Below are 21993 nucleotides of genomic sequence, written 5' to 3' on the forward strand. Positions count from 1 at the left end.
AGGCGACCTTTGGGGGGAAGGAGGCTAACTGTGCATCTCAGTCTTAATCTAAATGCCCCGTTTCCTAACACCTTTCCTCATATGTCATTTTATAGTGGCCTATTGGCAGGGACCTTGAAAAGAGAATTATGAGATAGTAAAAAGCAAAAGTTGTTTTGAGTAAGGTCCTTGGATGATACTAGTTTGATGACAATTGTGCGTGTAGACGTTTTGCACTGTATTTTGTTCTCCATTCTCAGCCCATTTAGAAATCTTTGTCTATCTTCAATATTTACCTCTACATTAAAATTGACTTTGCGAATTGGTCCCCAATGACTGATTTAAGCTCCATCAATGTTCTTTAACAGCTATCGGTTATTTTTATTCAGTTGTTCCCAAAATAACGATTACACAAGACTAAGTCCTCACTTTTGAGGTGATTATGTTAGATGAAAAAAGAGAACGTCATAGAGGTACTCGCAACACGAGAATACAGCGTGCCAGTGCCCCATGCCACATGGTGTTGGTTCCCCAAGGTCCATTTGAAGGGGGATTATGGCAGTGATGCTTGACTTTTTTTTAAGCAATGACTTTATTCAATTCACCAACGGCAGTCCGGGATTCAATTTATTTGTCTGCAAAATGAGGGGTTTTGTTGAGATGGAGGGTCTCTAAGAGTCTGTCAAATTTAACATTCTAAGACTTGCCTTTTAAAAAAACTTAATTTCTCTTATTGAGGTGTAGTTAATTTACAATATTATATTAGTTTCAGTTGTACAGCATAGTGATTCAAAATTTTTATAGATTATACTCCATTTAAAGTTATTGTAAAATATTGGCTATATTCCCTGTGCCGAACAGTATATCCTCGTAGCTTATTTACTTCATGCTTAGTAGTTTGTACTTCTTAATCATTTACCCCTATCTTGCCTTTCCCAGTGATGCTTGATCTTAATGACTAAGAGTTCTCATGAAATAAATAAGGATGCTGATACAATAAAGCATATAGGTGACATATTTATAAATTGGAAAATGATAAACTTTTAGATTAACTATATTTTTTAGATTTTGAATAGTTTGTCAGTATATCCACCTGGTAATTTGTATTCACATAGGTCAGCAAAGCAATATTAGTATTTAAAAGTACATGAATATAGGCAAAGCCTCATACAGTTGTTGGCAAGTGCAAGGCCAGTTCAGCAAAGCTTTAAAAGAGGCAGTGGGACTGCTCTTGCAGCTGGAAGGCATGAAGTGGGGAGACCCACTTATTATTTCTTCTGATCCCCATGCTAACTTTGTCAGAAATATAATCTGTCGTTGTGACAATTTCCAGCTGCTCCATTGGCAAGTAACCATATTTGAAGAGATATTCTAATTTTGGATTAGTAGACAAAAGAATAGAAACTAGATTATTTTAGCTTTTCAAAACAAGTTCTGCCGCTGCAGAAAGCATGGGGATGCACAAGGCGATATTTATATCATGAGAGCTAAAAGCACATGATCAATTTTTCATTGTGCAGAGACCTTTATCAAGGTAAAATTCTACTTTTCTTCCAGATTTATCTAGATATTGCTTTGATCCATTCAGAAAATTTATAAATAACATGAGCAAAAAGGGACTATTGGTAATTGCAGCTTTTCTTTCATCTATTTTAGGGAGATCTGGGACCTCCAGGACCGCCAGCCTTAACTGTAAGTATTCTTGAAGTCAAAATTCAAAACAAATACGTTAAACCTGTTTATTATTCACATTACATCATTATTAAACCAGAATTTAAGCCACTGGATATTTTGAGAACTGAAAGTGACTTGAGTAGATCTAGGCAAACCTCCAGATTTTAAAGATGAGGCATCTGCCCACAACACTGAAGGGCTTAACCCGAGGTCATGCAGGTAGTTCTAGAAAAGCCTGGAAGCAGTACCTAACCTAAGCAATTTCCTCCACCCTCCATGTGGTTCATAATTTTGCCCCTTAAAAGTTTGATTATACATCCTTAACATGACATTTAAAGTTAATGGAAGCAGAGACAGTTCTATTTACTCTAAAAACTATAAAAGAACAAAATAAACTATAATCACCCAACGTATAAATACAGCTACCTATTTAAACTGTTACATTCTCCAAAACCTGTTCAAGACTGTTGTTTTTTCCTATGTGAGTTGCTTCTAAGATTTGCACATGATGAAATGTCAGTATTTCAGAAACAGATTTATGAGAAAAGTTTATAATGTGCACATAATGGGATTGTTCTCAATTAAATGGTTCATCATTTATTAAACATTTAATCATAAGTATGTAATGATTTTATATTTGGATACAATTTGCTGTTACTGATTTTCTTCGTCGTCCGTTAGGGTTTCTCATTTAACTTAAAGATTTGGTCTGAGAATGACACTAAGCCTAATGGAAAAGAAGAAAAGCTTTTAATTAAGATCATGTGTAGCCTGAGGTCTCTTGAATTTTATGTTGCTATCATCTAATGACATAAGTTAAGAATTTAAATCATCAGTTTTCCGAGACCTGTCGTGATCATAGAAGGTTAGGTATAAAGAAGTCTAGCATCTGGATGGGGGTCTTCCAGCGGAGCAGCATAGGACTCGCAAAGGCTGTGTGACTTTGATAACATTCCTATTTATCTTTGTACTTGAAAATGTCATTATGAACACTATATTAATAATGTCTTACACAGACAATCTTTGCAATGCTCACTTGAAGGGCAAATATCTCTTCATAAGTGGAAAATCTAAGGAACCAAACAAATGACTTTCTTAGGACTATCCAAGTTCAATTCACACTGGAATTCTCTGCTTGAAGCTTTGATTTTCAAGATGGAAATAAAAACTATTTATTTGAGAGGAGACTTTAAATGCATATTATTCAATTTTTTATAATTTGTGGAGTTTATTTCTTACATTATTTGACAGTGATTTCGAGTTAAGCCTGCTCATTTTATTTAAATCACATGCTTGCTTTTCTTCAACTGAGTTATGTGCTCAATCATTCCACGTAGTTATCTGATTACCTAGTTGTTTTCAACTTGTGTTTGAAGACCAAAATGCAATCTCTATCTGTATCATTTCACCCGATAAGCAAATTTGACCCCTCAGCCAGAATATTATATTGGACTCTATCTATCTTCTGGATTTTTAGTGACAGCTGACATCTTTCTGCCAGGTAGCACCTTGTAGATGTCCCTTTGCCCTGTTCAGCTGGCAGACACCAAAGGAGTACAAGCTGATCTTTACACTTATCTAAAGATATAAGAGAGACGCTAAAGTAGGAGGTCAAGATGGCAGATTAGGAGGACGTGGAGCTCACCTCCCCCCACAAACACATCAAAAATACAACTGCAGGTGGAACAATTCTCACAGAAAACCAACTGAAATCTAGCAGAAGATCTCTTACACAGCCAAAGCTGGAAGAAAGATTCCCGCAAAATAAAAAAGGCATTGGGACAGGACAGGTGCCCCTGGGAGGGAGCTGTGAAAGAGGAAAGGCCCGCATGGGCAGCCCCTCGCCCTTGGAAACCCTTCACTAGCTGGGAGGTCTGTCGGGACAGATAGAGGGGCCGGAGCGGGCCTGGACTCTGCCCACAAGGAGTCTGTGTGTGCTGGCTTGTTAGCAGTCAGGACACAGAGAGACTGGTAGTGATGGCTGCCACCTTACCCACCTCCCAGCCTGAAACGCACTTTGGGTGGAGCTGCTAGTACACAGAGGAGGTAGGAGCTGAAACTTGGGCTTCTGTGGACGAACCCTGGGAGAGGACTCGGTCTAGCTGTGTGTAGACAGCCCCCAGGTCCTGGAGTGTAGTCCAGGCCTAACCCCAGAGCCTGTTATTAGTGCACATATGGCAGAGTGTGGGCCCACCATAGGGACCCCCCACAATTAGCCTGCCCACGCGGGGCACTGCTCCATTGGCAGGCTTTGTGCGTGCACGCACTGTGGGGCAGGGGCTGACACCTGAGCCCATAATCAGCACTCCCACAGTGGGGGCAGGTGGGAGGTGGGCCCTGCAGCAGCAGACTTCATTGGTGTGCACACCAGTGGGGGGGCACTGTCCACAGAATGGCACATCTCCAGCGGACAGGCCCTGGCGAGAAGTGTGCAGAGGTTCCTTTCCCAGCAGGAATGCTTCAGTTCCACCCACCTCACACAAAACTTGGAGCTGGAATCCTGGGCGAGAGGCTCTGGGAGAGCCCTACCACAGAGGAGGCCTAGGTCTCAGGTGGCAGCACACCACTTCAATTCCTGCAGCTACAATGCCCTGATCCCCAGGGCCAGCCTTACACTAGGTCTGGGACAAACACAACAGAGAAAGGGATGTGACCTTGGGCTGCTTCTGAGCAGAACTGTGGACGCCTGAATAGGTGGTGCATAGGTTCACTGTGACCACATGGGCTTCTCTTGCTTCAGCACTCACCTCCTTGGGACAGAGCACACACTTAAGGTCAACAGAGCCTTATCAAACCCAACCTTCACGGCTTCTACTGAAACAACTGGGGAGCAGACCCCACCTCCAACAGGGTTGTGACAGCCACGGAGCAAAGAGGAGGCCCCACCCAACGTGCAGGGCAGGAATTGGATACCACGACACCAGTCATACCTTCTATCAAGGGGATAACAGCCAGCACACTCTGAGGAGAGATGTGGCAGGCATCCGTTATGAAAACAGCTCTCACAGCAAAAATATTAGACTTACATAATCTACAAAGGGATGCTCCAACATAAAAACAGCTCTCCAAGACCACAGTAGACAACTGTTTCTCCTAACTTCATAGAGTCAGAGAAATATAAGTAAAATGAAGAAACAGAGGAACTACTCTCAATAAAAAGAACAAGTGAAATCCCCTAAAAAACAATTAGTGAAACATACCTCTTCAGTCTACTAGACCTCTGAGTTCAAAAAGGAGGTAATTAAAATGCTAAAGGAATTAAGAAAGATTTTCAATAGAAATGCAGATCACTGTAACAAGGAACTAAAAACTATAAAGAAGAAACAATCAAAATTAGACAACTCAATTGCTGAGATAAAAAATGAGCTAAAAGCAGACTGAATAATGCAGAAGAACAAATTAGTGATTTGGAAGATAGAATAATGGAAATCACCCAATCAGAACAGCACACAGAAAGACAAATGAAAAAACAAATGAAGACTTCCTTGGTGGCACAGTGGTTAAGAATCCACCTGCCAATGCAGGGGACATGGGCTTGAGCCCTGGTCCAGGAAGATCCCACATGCCACAGAGCAACTAAGCCCCTGTGCCACAACTACTGAGCCTGTGCTCTAGAGCCCACAAGGCACAACTATTGAGCCCATGTGCCACAACTACTGAAGACCGCGCGCCTAGAGCCCGTGCTCCGCAACAAGAGAAGCCACTGCAATGAGAAGCCTGCACACCACAATGAAGAGTAGCCCCCGCTTGCCACAACTAGAGAAAGCCCACGCACAGCAATGAATACCCAACGCAGCCAAAAATAAATAAATTTTTTTAAAATGAAAGAAACATACAAGATATATGGTATTATATAAAGTGTGCTAACCTACAGGTAATAAGAGTTCCAGAAGGAAAAAAAAAAGAGAGAGAAAGGGATCAAAATTGTATTTGAAGAAATTATGGCTGAACACTTCGCAAATCTAAATAAAGAAAGAGATATTCAGGTACAGGGAGCACAGAGGGTTCTGAACAAGATGAACCCAAACAGACCCACATCAAGACATATCATAATTAAAATGGCAAAAGTTAAAGAGAGGATTCTGAAGTCAGCAAGAGAAAAACAAAGAGTCAGTTACAAGGGAACCCTCATAGGCTGATTTCTCTACAGAAACTTTGCAGGCCAGAAGGGAGTGTCAATATATATTCAAAGTCCTGAAAGGGGAAAACCTGCAACCTAGGATACTGTACCCAGCAATATTATCATTTAAAAAAGGAGAAACAAATAATTTCTCTGACAGAAACTGAAAGAATACAGCAATACTAAAGGTAACCTAAAAGAAATGTTTAAAGATCTTCTCTAAATATAAAAGAAGCAAGAATCTATAGGAAAGGGAAAAACACAATAGGACAGGCCAATATATAAAATGATTAAACATCACTTAAATAAGCCAGTGCAAAGATTAAAAAACAATAAAAAATGTTGTTAAAGCAATTATAACTACAATTAACAGCAAAAAGATAAATATGAAGATGTAAAATAGGACATCAAAATCACAAAATGCAGAAGAGGGGAGTAAAAAATATATATATATATATTTTTAGAATGTGTCTGAACTTACATGACTATCAGTCTAAAGCAAGTAGATATAGTTCTGGGTTAACATACTTGAAAACCAGAGTAGCCACAAATCAAAAACATACAACAGATTCACAAAAACCAAAAAGAAAGGCACTCAAGCATAATACAAAAGAAAACCATCAAACCACAAAAGGAAAACCAAAAAGAAAGGAACAAAGAAGAACTACAAAATCAGCTGGAAAATAAGGTTTAAAATGGTAATAAATACATCTTATCAATAATTACTTTAAATGTCAATGGACTAAATGCTCCAATTAAAAGACATTGAGTGGCAGATTGGATAAAAAAACACAAGAATCTATAATATGCTGCTACAAAAGACTCACTTTAGGGTGAAAGGCACACAGATTGAAAGCAAGGGGGTGGAAAAAGATATTTCATGCAAATGAAAACAACAAAAAAGCAGGGGTAGCAATACTCATATCAGACAAAATAGACTTTAAAACAAAGTCTATAACAAAGGGCAAAGAATGGCATTAGATATTGATAAGGGGGTCAATACAAGAAGAAGATATTATACTCATTAACATATATGCACCCAATATAGGAGTATCTAAATGTATAAAACAAATACTAACAGACATAAAAGGAGAAATTGACAGGAATACAATAATAGTGGCATACTTTAACACCACACTGACATCAATGGACCAATCTTCCATACAGGAAATCAGTAAGGCAACAGAGATCCTAAATGACACAATATAACAGTTGGACTTAATTGATATCTACAGGAAACTACATCCAGAAACCCCAGAATACACATTCTTTTCAATCGTGCATGGAACATTCTCTAGGATAGACCACATACTAAGACACAAAACAAGCATCAACACATTTAAGAGGATAGAAGTTATTTCAAGCATCTTTTCTCACCACAATGGTAAGAAACTAGAAATCAACCACAGAAAGAAAAACAGGAAAAAAAAAAACATTACATGGAGACTAATCATAATCATGCTATTAAAAAACCAGTGGGTCAATGAAAAAATCAGAAAATACTTTGAGACAAACAACAATGAAAACATAGCCTTACAAAAATCTATGGGATGGGGACAAATGTATATGTATAACTGATTCACTTTGTTATAAAGCAGAAACTAACACCATTGTAAAGCAATTATACTACAATAAAGATGTTTTTAAAAAATCTATGGGATACAGCAAAGGCAGTTCTAATAGGGAAGTTCATAGTGATACAGGCCCTCTTCAAGAAACAAGAAAAACATCAAGTAAACAACCTAACCTATCACCTAAAAGAATTAGAAAAAGAAGAACAAAACCCAAAATCAGGAGAAAGAAGGAAATAATAAAGATCAGAGGGGAAATAAATAAAATTGAGATAAAAAACAATAAAAAAGATCAATAAAACTACGAGCTGGTTTTTTGAAAGGATAAATAAAATTGACAAACCTCTAGCCAGGTTCACCAAGAAGGAAAGAGAGAGGACCCAAGTAAACAAAATGAGAAATGAAAGAGGAGAGATAACTACCAATACCACAGAAATACAAAATATCATGAGAAAATACTATGAACAGTTATATGCCAACAGATTGGGCAACCTGGAAGAAAAGAACAAGTTTCTAGAAACATATAGCCTGCCAAAGCTGAGTCAAGAAGAAACAGATCATTTGAACAGACTGATTACTAGAAGTGAAATAGAATCTGTAATTAAAAAAAAAAAAACCTCCCTGTAAACAAAAGCCCAGGACCAGATGGCTTACTGGGGAATTCTACCAAATACACAAATAAAAATTTGTATCTATCCTTCATAAACTATTCCAAAAGAATGAAATGAGGGACCGCTCCCACAGTCATTATATGAAGCCATTATCACCCTGAAACCAAAATTAGAGAAAGACACTGCAATAAAAGAAAATTATAGAGGAATATCCTTGATGAATATAGATGCAAAACTCCTCAGCAGAATATTAGCAAACTGAATCTAACAGTACATGAAAAGTATCATACACCATGATCAAGTTGGATTCATTTCAGGGTCACAAGGATGGTTCAACATACTCAAATCAACCAGTGCGTTACATCACATCAACAAAAGAGAAGACAAAAACCACATGATCATCTCAATAGACACAGAAAAGGCATTTGATAAAATTCAACGTTCATCCATGATAAAAACTCTCACCAAAGTGGGTATAGAGGGAACATATCTCAACATAATAAGAGCCATTTATGACAAACCCATAGCCAACTTATAACTTACTGGTGAAAAGTTGAAACCCTTCCTGTTAGTTTCTGGAGCAAGCAAGGATGCCCACTCTTACTACTTCTATTCAACATAGAATTGGAAGACTTAGCCACAGCAGTCAGACAAGAAAAAGAAATAAAGGATCCAAGTTGGAAGGGAAGAGATTAAATTGTCATTATATGCAGATGACGTGATACTCTACATAGAAAACCCTAAAGACTTCACACAAAAACTATTAGAATTAATAAAAGAATTCAGCAAGGTTGCAGGATACAAAATTAATATACAGAAATATATTGCATTTCTTTATGCTAACAATGAAATACCGGAAAAAGAAAGTAAAAAAAAAAAACAACCAAAAATCCCATTTAAAATCACGTCAAAAAAAAATTTAGATATAAACCTAACTAAGGAGGTGAAAGACCTATACAGTGAAAGCTATAAGACATTGACAAAGGAAATTGAAGATGATTCAAAGAAATGGAAAGATATCCATTTCTCTTGGATTGAAAGAATTAGTATTGTTAAGATGGCCATACTACCCAAAGCAATATACGAATTTAATGCAATCCCTATCAAATTACCCATGACACTTTTCACAGAACTAAAAACAATAATCCTAAAATTTATATGCAGCCACAAAAGACCCAGAGTTGCCAAAGTAATCCTGAGGAAAAATAATAAAACTGGAGGCATAAGCCTCCCAGACTTCAGATAATACTACAAACCTTCAGTAATCAAAACATTGTGGTATTGGCACAAAAGCAGACATATAGGCAAATGGAACAGAATAAAGAACCCAGAAATAAAACCACACACCTACAGTCAATCTACAACAAAGGAGGCAAGAATATACAATGGAGAAAAGACAGTCTGAAACTAAAATCAATAAAAATAGAAAAGCTGGAAAATTAAAAAATATGTGGAAATTAAGCAACACACTCCCGTACAGCCAATGGGTCAAAAATTAAAAGGGAAATATAAAAATATCTTAAAACAAGTGAAAATGGAAACAAAACATACCAAAACTTATGGGATGAAGCAAAGGCAATTCTAAGAGAGATGTTTATAGCTATAAATGCCTACATTAAGAAAAAAGGAAGATCTCAAGTAAACAACCTAACTTTACACCTAAATGTACTAGGAAAGGAAGAACAAACAAGGTCCAAAGTTAGCAGAATCAAAAAAATAACAATGATCAGAGCAGGGATAAATGAAATGGAGACCAGAAAAACAATAGAAAAGATCAATTAAACTAAGAGCTGGTTTTTGACAAACTTTTAGCTAGACTAACTAAGAGAAAAGAGAAAAGACTAAATAAAATCAGAAATAAAAGAGGAGACATTACAAATAATACAATAGAAATAAAAAGGATCATAAGAGAGTACTATGAATAATTATACACCAACAAATCAGACAGCCTAGAAGAAATGGATAAATTCCTACCAAGACTGAATCATGAAGAAATAGAAAATTTGAATGGACTAATAATGAGTGAAAAAATTGTATCAGTAATAAAAAACCTCTCAATAAAGAAAAGTCCAGGACCAGATATTTCACTGGTGAATTATACCAGACATTTAAAGAATTAATGCCACTCCTTCTCAAACTGTTCCAAAAAATTTAAGAGGAGGAAACATTTCCAAACTTCATGCTTCCAAACATGAAGCAAGCATTACCCTGATACTAAAGCCAGATAGGGACACTATAAGAAAACTCCAGACCAATATCCTGGATGATTATAAATGCAAAACTTTTCAAAAAAATATTAGCAAATTGAATTCAACATCATATTAAAAGGATTATACACTGTGACCCCTGAAATGCAAGGATATTTCAACATACAAAAATCAAATAGTGTGATATACCACATTAATAAAATGAAAGATGAAAATCATATGATAATCTCAATAGATACAGAAAAAGCATTTGATACAGTTCAACAATGTTTCATGATAAAAACCCTCAACAAATTGGCTATAGAAGGAATATACCTCAACATAATAAAGGGCATGTATGACAAGCCCAGAGCAAACATCATACTCAACAGTGGAAGGTTGAAAGCTTTTCCTCTAAGATCAGGAACAAGACAAGTGTGCCCACTCTTCCCACTCTTATTCAACTGGAAGTCTTAGCCAGAGAAATTAGGGAAGAAAAAAGAAATAAAATGCATTCAAATCAGAAAAGAAAAAGTAAAATTTTCTTTATTTGCAGATGTCAAGATCTTACATATAGAAAAATTTTAAAGACTCCACCAAAAAACTGTTAGGAATAATCAACAAATTCAGTAAAGCTGCAGGATACAAAATCAACACACAGAAATCAGTTTCATTTCTGTACACTAACAAAATATCTGAAAAAGAAATCAATCCTATTCACAATAGCATCAACAACAATAACATTTTAGGAATAAATTTAACCAAGGAAGGAAGAAGATATGTGCAGTGAAAACTACAAGACTTTGGTGAAAGACATGGAAGAAAACACAAACAAATAGAAATACATGCTGTGTTCATGGATTGGAAGAAATAATATTGTTAAAATGTTCATACTACCCAAAGCCATCTATAGATTCAGTGCAATCCCTATCAAAATTCTAATGGCATTTTTTTATAGAAATAGAAAAAAAATCCTAACATTCTTATGAAATCATGAAAGACTGTAAAGAGCCAAAGCAATCCTGATAAAGAAGAACAAAGCTGGAGGCATCACACTTCTTGACCTCTAACTATATTACAAAGTTGTATTAATCAAAACAGTATGGTACTGTCACAAAAATAGACACATACACCACTGGAACATAACTGGGAGCCCAGAAATAAATCCAGGCATATACCGTCAACTAATATTTGATGAGGGAGCCAACAACACTCATTGGAGAAAATATAGTCTCTTCAATAAATGATTTGGGGGAAAACTGGATAATCACATGCCAAAGACTGAATTGGACCCCTATCTTACACCACTCACAAAAATTAACTTGAAATGATTTAAAGACTTAAATGTAAGAGCTGAATCTATAAAACTCCTAGAAGAAAACATAAGGAAAATCTACTTGACATTGGTCTTGGCAATGAATTTTTGACTATGACTCCATAAGTACAGCAACAAAAGCAAAAATAAAAATGTGGGACTACATCAAACTCAAAAGTTTCTGTACAGCAAAAGAAACAGTGGACAAAATGAAAAGGCAACTATGGAATGGGAGAAATATTTACAACCGTATATCTGACAAAGGGTCAATATACAAAATATATTAGGAACTCATTTAACTCAACAGCAAAAAGCCCAAATTAATCACATTTTAAAATGAGCAAAGGACCTGAATAGATATTTTCCCAAAGAAGACATTCATTTGGCCAACAGGTACATGAAAAGATGTTCAACATTGCCAGTCATCAGGGAAATGCAAATCAAAACCACAATGAGATATCACCTCACCCCTGTCAGTAGGACTACTATCAAAAAGACAAGAGATAACAAGTGTCGGCGAGGATGTGGAGAAAAGGGAGCCCTGTGCCCTGTTGGTGGGAATGTAAACTGGTGCAGCCTCTATGGAAAACAGTATGGAGGATCCTTAAAAAAATTAAAAATAAGACTACCATATGATTTAGCAATCTGAATTCTGAGTATATATCCCAAAGAAATGCAGTCAGTACAGTTGACCCTTGAACAACCCAGGTTTGAATTGCATGAATTCCCATTTATATGTGAATTTACTATATGAGCCATGGTTGGTAGAATCCAAGGATATGGAACCATGGATACTGAGGGTTGGCTGTAAAGTTATACACTGATATTTGACTGCACTCCTAACCCCTGTGTTGTTAAAGGGTCAACTGTATTTCAAAGGAATATCTGCATTTCCATGCTCATTGCAGCACTATTCACAAATAGCCAGGACATGGAAACAACCTAACAAGTGTCCATCAAGGGATGAATGGATAAAGAACATGGAGATACACACACACACACACACACACACACTTACAAAATTATTCAGCCATAAAAAGAAAGAAATCCTGTCACTTGTAACAGTATGGATGGTCCTTCAGGTCATTATGCTAAATGAAATAAGTCAGAAGGACAAATACTATATGTTCCCACTTGTATGCAGAAGGTAAAAAAGCTGAATTCATAGAAACAGATAGTAGAATAGTGGTTGGGAGGGGTGGAGGGTGGGGGAAATAGGGAAATGTTGGTCAAAATGTACAAACTTCTAGTTTTATGATGAATAAGTTCTGGAGATCTAATATACAGCATGGTGACTCTAGTTAGCAATGCTATATTATATACCTGAAAGTGGGTAAAAGACTAGATCTTAAATGTTATCACCAGACGTGCAAAAGAAGGGTGTCTATGTGAGATGATGGAGCATTAACTAACCTTATTGTGGTAATCATTTCACTATAGATACGCATCTCAAATCATCACGTTGTGCATCTTAAACTTACACAGTGTGATATGTCAATTGTATCCCAATAAATCCGGGGGAAAAAGTGAGTTACTGATGAATTTGAAATGTCTCTTCTGTTGGTATTTATAACTTACAAAGAAGATATGTATTTATGTGAGTTAAAACCAACACTGAATAAGGAAAACTTATTATAATAACATCTAAACTTGTTTGATCAAAATACAGTTTATTCTAAGAGCATAATGCAAATTTATGTTAAAAATAGATTCTGATAAATTATTCTGAAATCACCAAGATTTTGACCTAATAATCCTCTATTAAAGGTAGGTATTTTATGGTTTATTCACATTATTTGAATTATGACATTTTACCTTAGCTTTTTCTTTACATTTAAATATTAGATATAAACCCTTACATTTAAATATGCAGGTATAAAAAGTACATTTTCTTTATTCTTCATCATTTGTTGTTAAAATCTTAATTTTGTGTAAATGTAGTACGTCTTTATATATAACTTTTAAAAATTGTTGTGTATGTTTTATATTCTTACTATTACCAACTTCTCCTCCACTAGATAATATACTACTGTTTTTTCAGTAAGTTTTGCTGAAGTTCCAGAAACAAGGCAGTGACTGTTACTGAAATGAGGCAGTAGGCTGACACCTCTGTCTCCTTCCTTCTTGTCTCTTCTGGGCTTTGCACCTCATGTCAGAAGCGACAGGTGAAGGAAGGTGCAGCAGTGCCACTTCAATGTATCCACTTATTTTAGTTCCCAGGAAAATGCCTGTGTGGCTCTGGCCATGTCCCTTTGGGGAGTCATTAAATTCTCACCCAGATGGCACCAAATGTTTACACAGAAGCCAAAGGTTAAGTCAATCAACAGCAGAAGTGTCTTAGGCATGCTCACTAAATGATACTTTAAATGCAGCCCTGGGGCCCAGATAAATCCAGCTTATGTGAGTTATAGGCACGGGGGCGGAGCACAGACTTCACCCTGTAAAAACTACCTTAAATACCAAAAGTAACTGAGAGACAATCTCAGCTGGTCATTTATAGATCAAATGACACAAATTAACAGATGGCCCTAATGCACAAGAGATCATATAGTATTCACCTAAGGAATAAGGCTATTTTCTAAATTAGTGTGTACAAGATACAAAATCAGTTCAGTAGATGACCTGGTCCCTTCCCTAGCTTCTCCTTCCCTTTTTACCTACTTTTACTTATTCGAATGCTAATTATATATCAGACACTAGATATCTGGGGACACAGAAATACTCATTGTCACTGCCTTCTTGGGACCTATTTGGTTTAAGAAAAAGCAACCAGATGGTTAAAGCTGATCATTTTATAAACTGATCGTTTGCAATTAATATACAAATAGTGTACAAGTATTGGTACACAACAGAACAGTAGTTCTGTTGACCCTACACAAAAACATTATTTCAGAGAAAGTAATTTTTTTGCTAGAATTTTCATGCTGTAATTTAAAGTTATTTACTTTGAATACGTTTAAATCACAGCCTCAACTACTAAATGATGCTTTCTTATTAAAATTGCTAAGGAACTATAACTATTTCTTTTTAGGTGAATGAAGTAGAAAAATTCTTGTTAAATGCCCATAGAACATAATTTCTCTTTCTGTTCTTATCAGAATAAATACATGTTCTATAGCATTTATGAATTATACATATTTATATTTACCTATTAAAATATGTACTATAGCATAGTAAGTGACAGGCAATTCAAGTTAAGATTATTTTGAATTCCTTACATTTCAAAATCTGTTATTTATATGGTCTTTCTATGGATTGCCTGAATTTGAATTAATAATATTAATCTAGTAAAGTTACATAATTCATAGTTAATTCTTGTTAACTTTCTGAAACTGGTGATCCAGGCCAATATTGGGATTTTTAGGGTACTAGTGGATCAGTAGAAAGAAGGCAGTTGAAATATTTTTTTTAAATTAATGCTTTTTAAAATTTGTGGGCAAAAGGCTTACATAAATAAATTAGTTGATTACAATAGAGGGTGTTTCTATACTATAAATCTATTTTTATTGACTCTGTGCAGAAATGTAGGGGAGTTGATGCTTAAGGCCCTAGGAAGATTTATGTTTAGCCTCAGAGAAGATTTATGTTTTGGAAAAACCTACCATCAGCTCATTTGACAAGGAGGTGATTTATGTATTTTTCATTAGATGAATGGTTTGAGAATAACTCCTTCTGCCCTTCTGTTTATAGTTTGCTTCTGTTTCAAAAAACATTTCAAATTGTCTTCACCAAAATTCTAAATTATGCATTTTAAAACTCAACAGTAAAACTTTCTTTCCTAAAAGTGCTATACACTGGCAATTTAGTACTGTTATGAAAGAGCTATTTTATTTCAAGTTGAGATGCTCAGCAACCTAGAAAAATACCTTAAAATGTATCTCAAATGCCATTAGAAAATTATAAAATGGATAAGACTTTTGAAAAATTATATGCAGAAAAACATGTACTTAAGTCATAAATCTACACAGAAATTAGTTTAATTCAATTCTACTCTGTTTCAACATTTAAAAAAATTTGGTAGAAACCTTACATTGATCTATAAGGTGGTATTTTAAAATGATTGTTCTCTAAAAGTATTTGAATTATATTCATTACAATTAACCATTCCATTGGTTTTAGCTAACCAAAAATCCATGCATTATAGCTTAAGAGTTATGCAGACCCTGGATCCAGACAGTGGCTTTGAACCTCACCATGTTACTTGAATTTTCTGTGCCCTAGTTTCATCCTCTAAAAATGAGATAATAGTTCTTGTTGCACAGTGTTGTAGTGATGATTAGATTAAATGGTACATGTAAAATCTTTTGAATAATGACTGGCTCTTAGTAAGTACTGTTTAACTTTTAGCAGGTATTCTTATCACTATTATATTACTATTCAGTGGCAAAAATATCAATAGGAATGAACATCAATGGGAATGAGGCCTTTATGAAGTACTTGCTGAGAAATGTTCAAAGAGAACTTTTGTATAGTCATCTTTATGAGTAGAATCCTTTCATCTTGAGAAAACAAGTAAATGTAAACTAAATTGAACTATTTTCTTTTTTACCTCTAGTAAAACCTCCATGAGGACAGAGCCTGGTCTAACTTATATACAGCTGTAGCCCCAGAGACTGAAAGTACTTGGTGCAGTGTAGGGACCCAATAAATATTTCCTCTTCATAGGCAGAGGAAACAAATATTTTTCATTGACAGACATATTATGAAAACAAAATATCACCAAATCCTACAGTTAAAATATCTATAGGAAAATACAAAATCATCAACTTGAACATCATAATGAAGAGTAGATTCTCTCTTTCCAGCTGAAGCTAATTACTTTAGGGCAGGGATTCTCCTCCCATGTTGAAATTTTTCAATTTCAGAATGGCGGTTCTGATATCACTTATTGTCCCTGATTTTTTTTTTAATTCAGTTTGAGAAACATGTTTTTTGTGGGCAGCTGGAATTATCACCTTAGTTGAAGAATTCTACCTTCTGTTCACTATACTGCAGACATGAACAGAAGCTTTATATATTCTAATCCATTATTAAAGTCAACTTTTGAGAAGTAAAGGAACACTGGAGGTGGAGCCTAGAAACCCTAATCTATCCTGAAAGGTGCAACTGTTTTTGTGCCCCAGAGGAAGGGCTTTCTTATACAAACATCCTTAAAAAGATAGTTCAGAATGAAAGGGCAGTTAGTACTTCCCTCACAAGATACACAGAAACATGCAAGACCCATGGGAAGACCCATAGTCTCCCCGAAACAGCCACTCCTCTTGCTCTACTATCTGAGCTTCTGGCAAATTTTCCTGAGTGTACCACTCATTCAGCCTCTCGGTTTGGCCTCACCAAAAGAGGCTGGGACCAAACTTTCAATCTGTCTCAGATAGCATTTAACAAGGGCTACTATTAACAGGACTCCAAGCAAGTAGATGAGGCCAACCTGTAGTGCTGATCTCAACCATGTTCCCTAGAATCCCACACCCAACCAGCTAAGCAAATCCCCTGTAGCCTCCAGGTCTGTCTTAGGAGACCAGATGATTTTCCCAAGTTTCTGAGCTGACCTTTCCCCTTGACTTGAAGAATTAATCCAGGTACATCAGGCAGGACACGCACATTTTTAATAAAACTTACAGAGACCCATTGTGTGTGTCACTTTAGCTGGGCGGGCTGTCATAAGGGTGCTGAGTGATCAGTGGCCATTATCTTTCTGATCTAGAACCACATGGAGCCAAAAAGAGCATCTAGGTGGCTGAGCCAGAATGAAATCTGAATTCTCTAGGTCGCCTTCTGGTTAGGCCACCACCTGAAGGGTGTGAAAAGGTAGTTCAGAACATAGAACGGTTAGCACCTCACTCACAACACAAGCAGAAATGCACAAGCTTCATGGAGAGTTTTCTCCAACCACCAGCCCTGGTGTAGTGCATCTTTTTTTAGGCAAGTCCTGGCAGATGATTGCTCATTTATTTACCACAGCACTGCTAACTGTACAGCTGCCTCCTCCAGCTTCTGACCAGTTCTAATCCTCAGATGCCTTTTGGGGCTTTGCTGTTCTTAACTTCCCTTCAGTCTATGCTGTTCGCTTTTCATTCTGTTTTTTAATAGCGTGCCATCCTGTTTCACAACCACTCTCAGTTTCCCAGTATAATATATTCTGGAAAGTTTAATATCTTCATATATCAAAAATGTTGCGGGTCTCAAATATGAAACCATTGACCTGAAACACAATTCATGGATGAAGATTATGTGTATTCAAATAAATCATATGCTCCAGATAATTCTTTGGAAGTAGAAGTAGAATATATTCGAAGTAGAATAGGGTTTAGGGGTCAGACATACTTAAGTTTAGAGCTCAGGTCCCTCACTTATTTGCAGTGTTATCTTTAGGAAGTTTGTTTTTCTCATCTATAAAAGGGCGAAATTATATTTCTTAGGGTTGTTAGAATTAAATAAAATCACTTAAAGTGGCTAGTGGAATTCCTGGTGCAAGAGCAGGTACTCTTCCTAATTTATGATTGTGAGTGTGTGGAGGTCATCAAAGCGTTTGTTGAAATGATGCTGAAATGCTGCACTAGCGCATCTGCCTTTTGGTTCTGTGCAAACAGGAGAGTCTTTTTCTATCCTGTTCACCTGTCCTTTTACTTACTATTGTTTGCTTGTTACAGCTTTATATTAGTACATCGACTCTCAAATTATCTTGATTTGTTCACTTGATACACTAGTTACTCTTTATCAGAAGCTTGAAAATAACTTTTTGCGTGCTCCATTTCATTGAAATATTAAGAAAACATTAATTATAATTAACCTTCATGCCAACTTTCTAGTGTTTGATTGGTAGCTTGAAAATTAAGGGGTTTCTTCCTGGCTTTGATAGTATCACAATCTGGTTATTTAGAAGACACATCATGTTACTAACTCAGAAGATTAAAAAGTGGCACGGGAACAACATCCTGGGGGGTTTATGTGACACATCACAACTAATCTCGATGTTGCTTGCACTGAATTGGAGTTACACTGACACAGCCTTAATTAATTCAGGCTATAAAATAAATGTGATTAGGTAAGGTAAGTGTTTGATCCCACTTCTAAAAGGTTGTGTTTTAAACAGTATTTATATATAGACAGATTCGTCCATTGAATTGCAGTATAATTTCTACAGAAACAGTTCTCAAATGTATTTAAATAAGTCTCAGGATTCTAATATTTTTCAAGGATAAGTCTTTTTTTCAATATAAAAACTGCTAGCACACACCTTCTCACTTAACATTCACAAAAAAACCAATAAACAGACAAGGCAACTACTTTACCCATTAGTGCACAAATTACTAAAATGCACCATATAGTTAATTCTTAATTCCCAGGGAGTTCTCACTGATCTTGTGAATTAAGAATTAACCATTCAATATTAAAGCAACCACCCTGGTATTTTTCAAGTGTTCTGCAGAAATAACAAGGCTTGTTTAATCTTTAAAGGCCACTCCTTTGTTTTGCCATCAGTAAGTACAAAGTTGAATCTAAAGACAAAGTGATGATTAAAGAAAGGATGTGAACAGAGTTCATAGAAAAGAAAGAATAAGATCACTCTTAAACATATTAAAAGACATCTAAATTCACTTATAATAAATGTAAACTAAAATGGCTCTGAGATACTACTTTTCTCTTGCAAGATTGGCAATGCTCTCAATTCTTTTGGATATATACTCAGAAGTAGGATTTCTGGATCGTATGATAATTGTATTTCTAATTTTTCTAGTAACTTTTATACTGTTTTTCATAGCAGCTGCACCATTTTACATTCCCACCAACAGTGTACAAGGGTTCCAATTTTTCTACATTTTTGCTAACACTTGTTATTTTTTTAAAACAGTAGTCATTCTAACAGGTATGAGGTGATATCTCATTGTGGTTTTTGACCTGCATTTCCCTGATGATTATTGATGTTAAAGATCTTTTCATATGTCTGTGACAAAATTACCAAGATATGGAAACAACCTAAATGTCCATTGATGGATACATGGATTAAAAAAGTGGTGTATTTATAAAATGGAATATTATTCAGCCTTAAAAAAGAAGGAAACCCTGCCCTATGCAACAACATGAATGAACCTGAAGGACATTAAGTGAGATAAGCCAGTCACAAAAGGACAAATACTGCATGATTCCACTTGTATCTAAAATAGTCAAGCTTATAGAAACAGAAAGTAGAATAGTGATTGCCAGGAGCTGGGGGTAGGGGAAATTATGGAGCTGCTGTGAAAACTATAAAGTTTCTGTTATACAAGATTAATATGGTCTAAAGGTCTGCTGGAAAACTTTATGCTTACAGTTAACAATGCTATATTGTGCAATTAAAAATTTGTTAAGAGGGTAGACCTCATGTAAAAAATTCTTACCACAATAAGAAAAATAGATAGGCAAAAGTCTAAAAGTTTGACAGTATAGTACATGGGCAAAAATGTAGAGGAACACACTCATACATTCTGAGGGAAGAATGCCTAGATACAATCTCTGTGGAGGATAATTTGATACTGTCTATCAATATTTCACATTTTCTTTGAACCAGAAAATATAAATAGAGATATTGTCACTCGTTTATGAAATTGTGCACATACAAGGCTAAAATTTCAGCATTGTTTGAAATAGTAAAAGAATGGAAACAATCTCGGTGCCAAGCGCAGGTGAATGATGAATGGAGTTATAGTATTATTCTTATTATTCTAAAAATAGAAAATGTTCACTTTTTTATGACTGTGTAAATATTACTGTTTGCAGACCCAAGTGGTATACTTTCCTTTATTGAATAGGTTTGTTGTTACTGTTGTTTTGTTTTGTGGTGTTTCTAGTTGTATTTCTGTTTTCCCTGCACTTATCTTCCATGTTTTTCAAATTCTCTTACTGAGTCTCTTATGTTGGGGGAGTACCTTTCAGACCTCTTACTCCATCCTTTACTACAAGCTTTCTAAGCCAACTACAAATTTCTCATTCTGTGACTCCCTTTATTTTTTGTCCTGGGTTGATTCCAGGGCTTCTTTTCTTTGTCATCTCCTTTCTTGGTTTTATTCTTTCTTCTATGTGAACACATCCTGAAGCAAATTATTAAGACAACGTGAAAAGGAGGTAAATTTTCCGAGATTGTACATATCTAAAAATGTTTCTGACACAAGCCTCTTAGATAGCCTCATCCACCAGAGGGCAGACAGCAGAAGCAAGAACTACAATCCTGCAGCCTGTGGAAGGAAAACCACATTCACAGAAAGATAGACAAAAGGAAAAGGGAGAGGACTTTGTACCAGTTGAAGGAACAAAATAAAACCCCAGAAAAACAACTAAATGAAATGGAGATAGTCAACCTTCCAGAGAAAGAACTCAGAATGATGATAGTGAAGATGATCCAGGACCTCGGAAAAAGAATGGGGGCAAAGATTTAGAAGATGCAAGAAATGTTTAACAAAGACCTAGAAGAATTAAAGAACAAACATCTAGATGAATTAAAGAACAAACAAAATGAAATGAAAAATACACTAGAAGGAATCAATAGCATGGTAACTGAGGCAGAAGAACGGATAAGTGACCTGGAAGACAGAATGGTGGAATTTACTGCTGCAGAACAGAATAAAGAGAAAAGAAGGAAAAGAAATGAAGACAGCCTAAGGGACCTCTGGGACAACATTAAACGCAATAACATTCGGATTATAGAGGTCCCAGAAGGAGAAGAGAGAGAGAAAGGACCCGAGAAAATATTTGAAGAAATTATAGTTGATATATTCCCTAACATGGGAAAGGAAATAGCCACCCAAGTCCATGAAGCACAGACAGTCCCAGGCAGGATAAACCCAAGGAGAAGCACGCCGAGACACATAGTAATCAAATTGACAAAAATTAAAGACAAAGAAAAATTATTGAAAGAAACAAGGAAAAAAATGACAAATAACATACAAGGGAATGCCCATAGGTTAACAGCTGATTTCTCAGCAGAAACTCTGCAAACCAGAAGGCCATGGCACGATATATTCAAAGTGATGAAAGGGAAGAACCTACAACCAAGATTACTCTACCTGGCAAGGATCTCATTCAGATTCAACAGAGAAATCAAAAGCTTTACAGCCAAGCAAAAGCTAAGAGAATTCAGCACCACCAAACCAGCTCTACAACAAGCGCTAAAGGAACTTCTGTAAGTGGGAAACACAAGAGAAGAAAAGGACCTACAAAAACAAAACTATAACAATTAAGAAAATGGTAATAGGAACATACATATCAATAATTACCTTAAATGTGAATGTACTGAATGCTGCAACCAAAAGACACAACTCGCTGAATGGATACAAAAATAAGACCCATATATATGCTGTCTACAAGAGACCCACTTCAGACATAGGGACACATACAGACTGAGAGTGAGGGGGTGGAAAAAGATATTCCATACAAATGGAAATGAAAAGAAAGCTGGAGTAGCAATACTCATATCGGATAAAATAGACTTTAAAATAAAGAATGTTACAAGAGACAAGGAAGGACACTACGTAATGATCAAGGGATCAATCCAAGAATAAGA

The 21993-nt window shown here is 36.0% G+C and overlaps 1 protein-coding gene across 1 annotated transcript in view; it reads left to right on the forward strand.

Moving 5' to 3' along the window:
• Window positions 1-21993, forward strand: part of COL19A1 (collagen type XIX alpha 1 chain) — a 363495-nt gene that overhangs the window by 168419 nt on the left and 173083 nt on the right. The window contains exon 15 of the mRNA XM_079939273.1: window positions 1636-1671. Within this exon, the coding sequence (XP_079795399.1) occupies window positions 1636-1671 (36 nt within the window). The remainder of the gene's footprint in view (window positions 1-1635; window positions 1672-21993) is intronic.

Source organism: Stenella coeruleoalba (genome assembly GCF_951394435.1).
Source record: "Stenella coeruleoalba genome assembly, chromosome: 12".
NCBI lineage: Eukaryota > Metazoa > Chordata > Mammalia > Artiodactyla > Delphinidae > Stenella > Stenella coeruleoalba.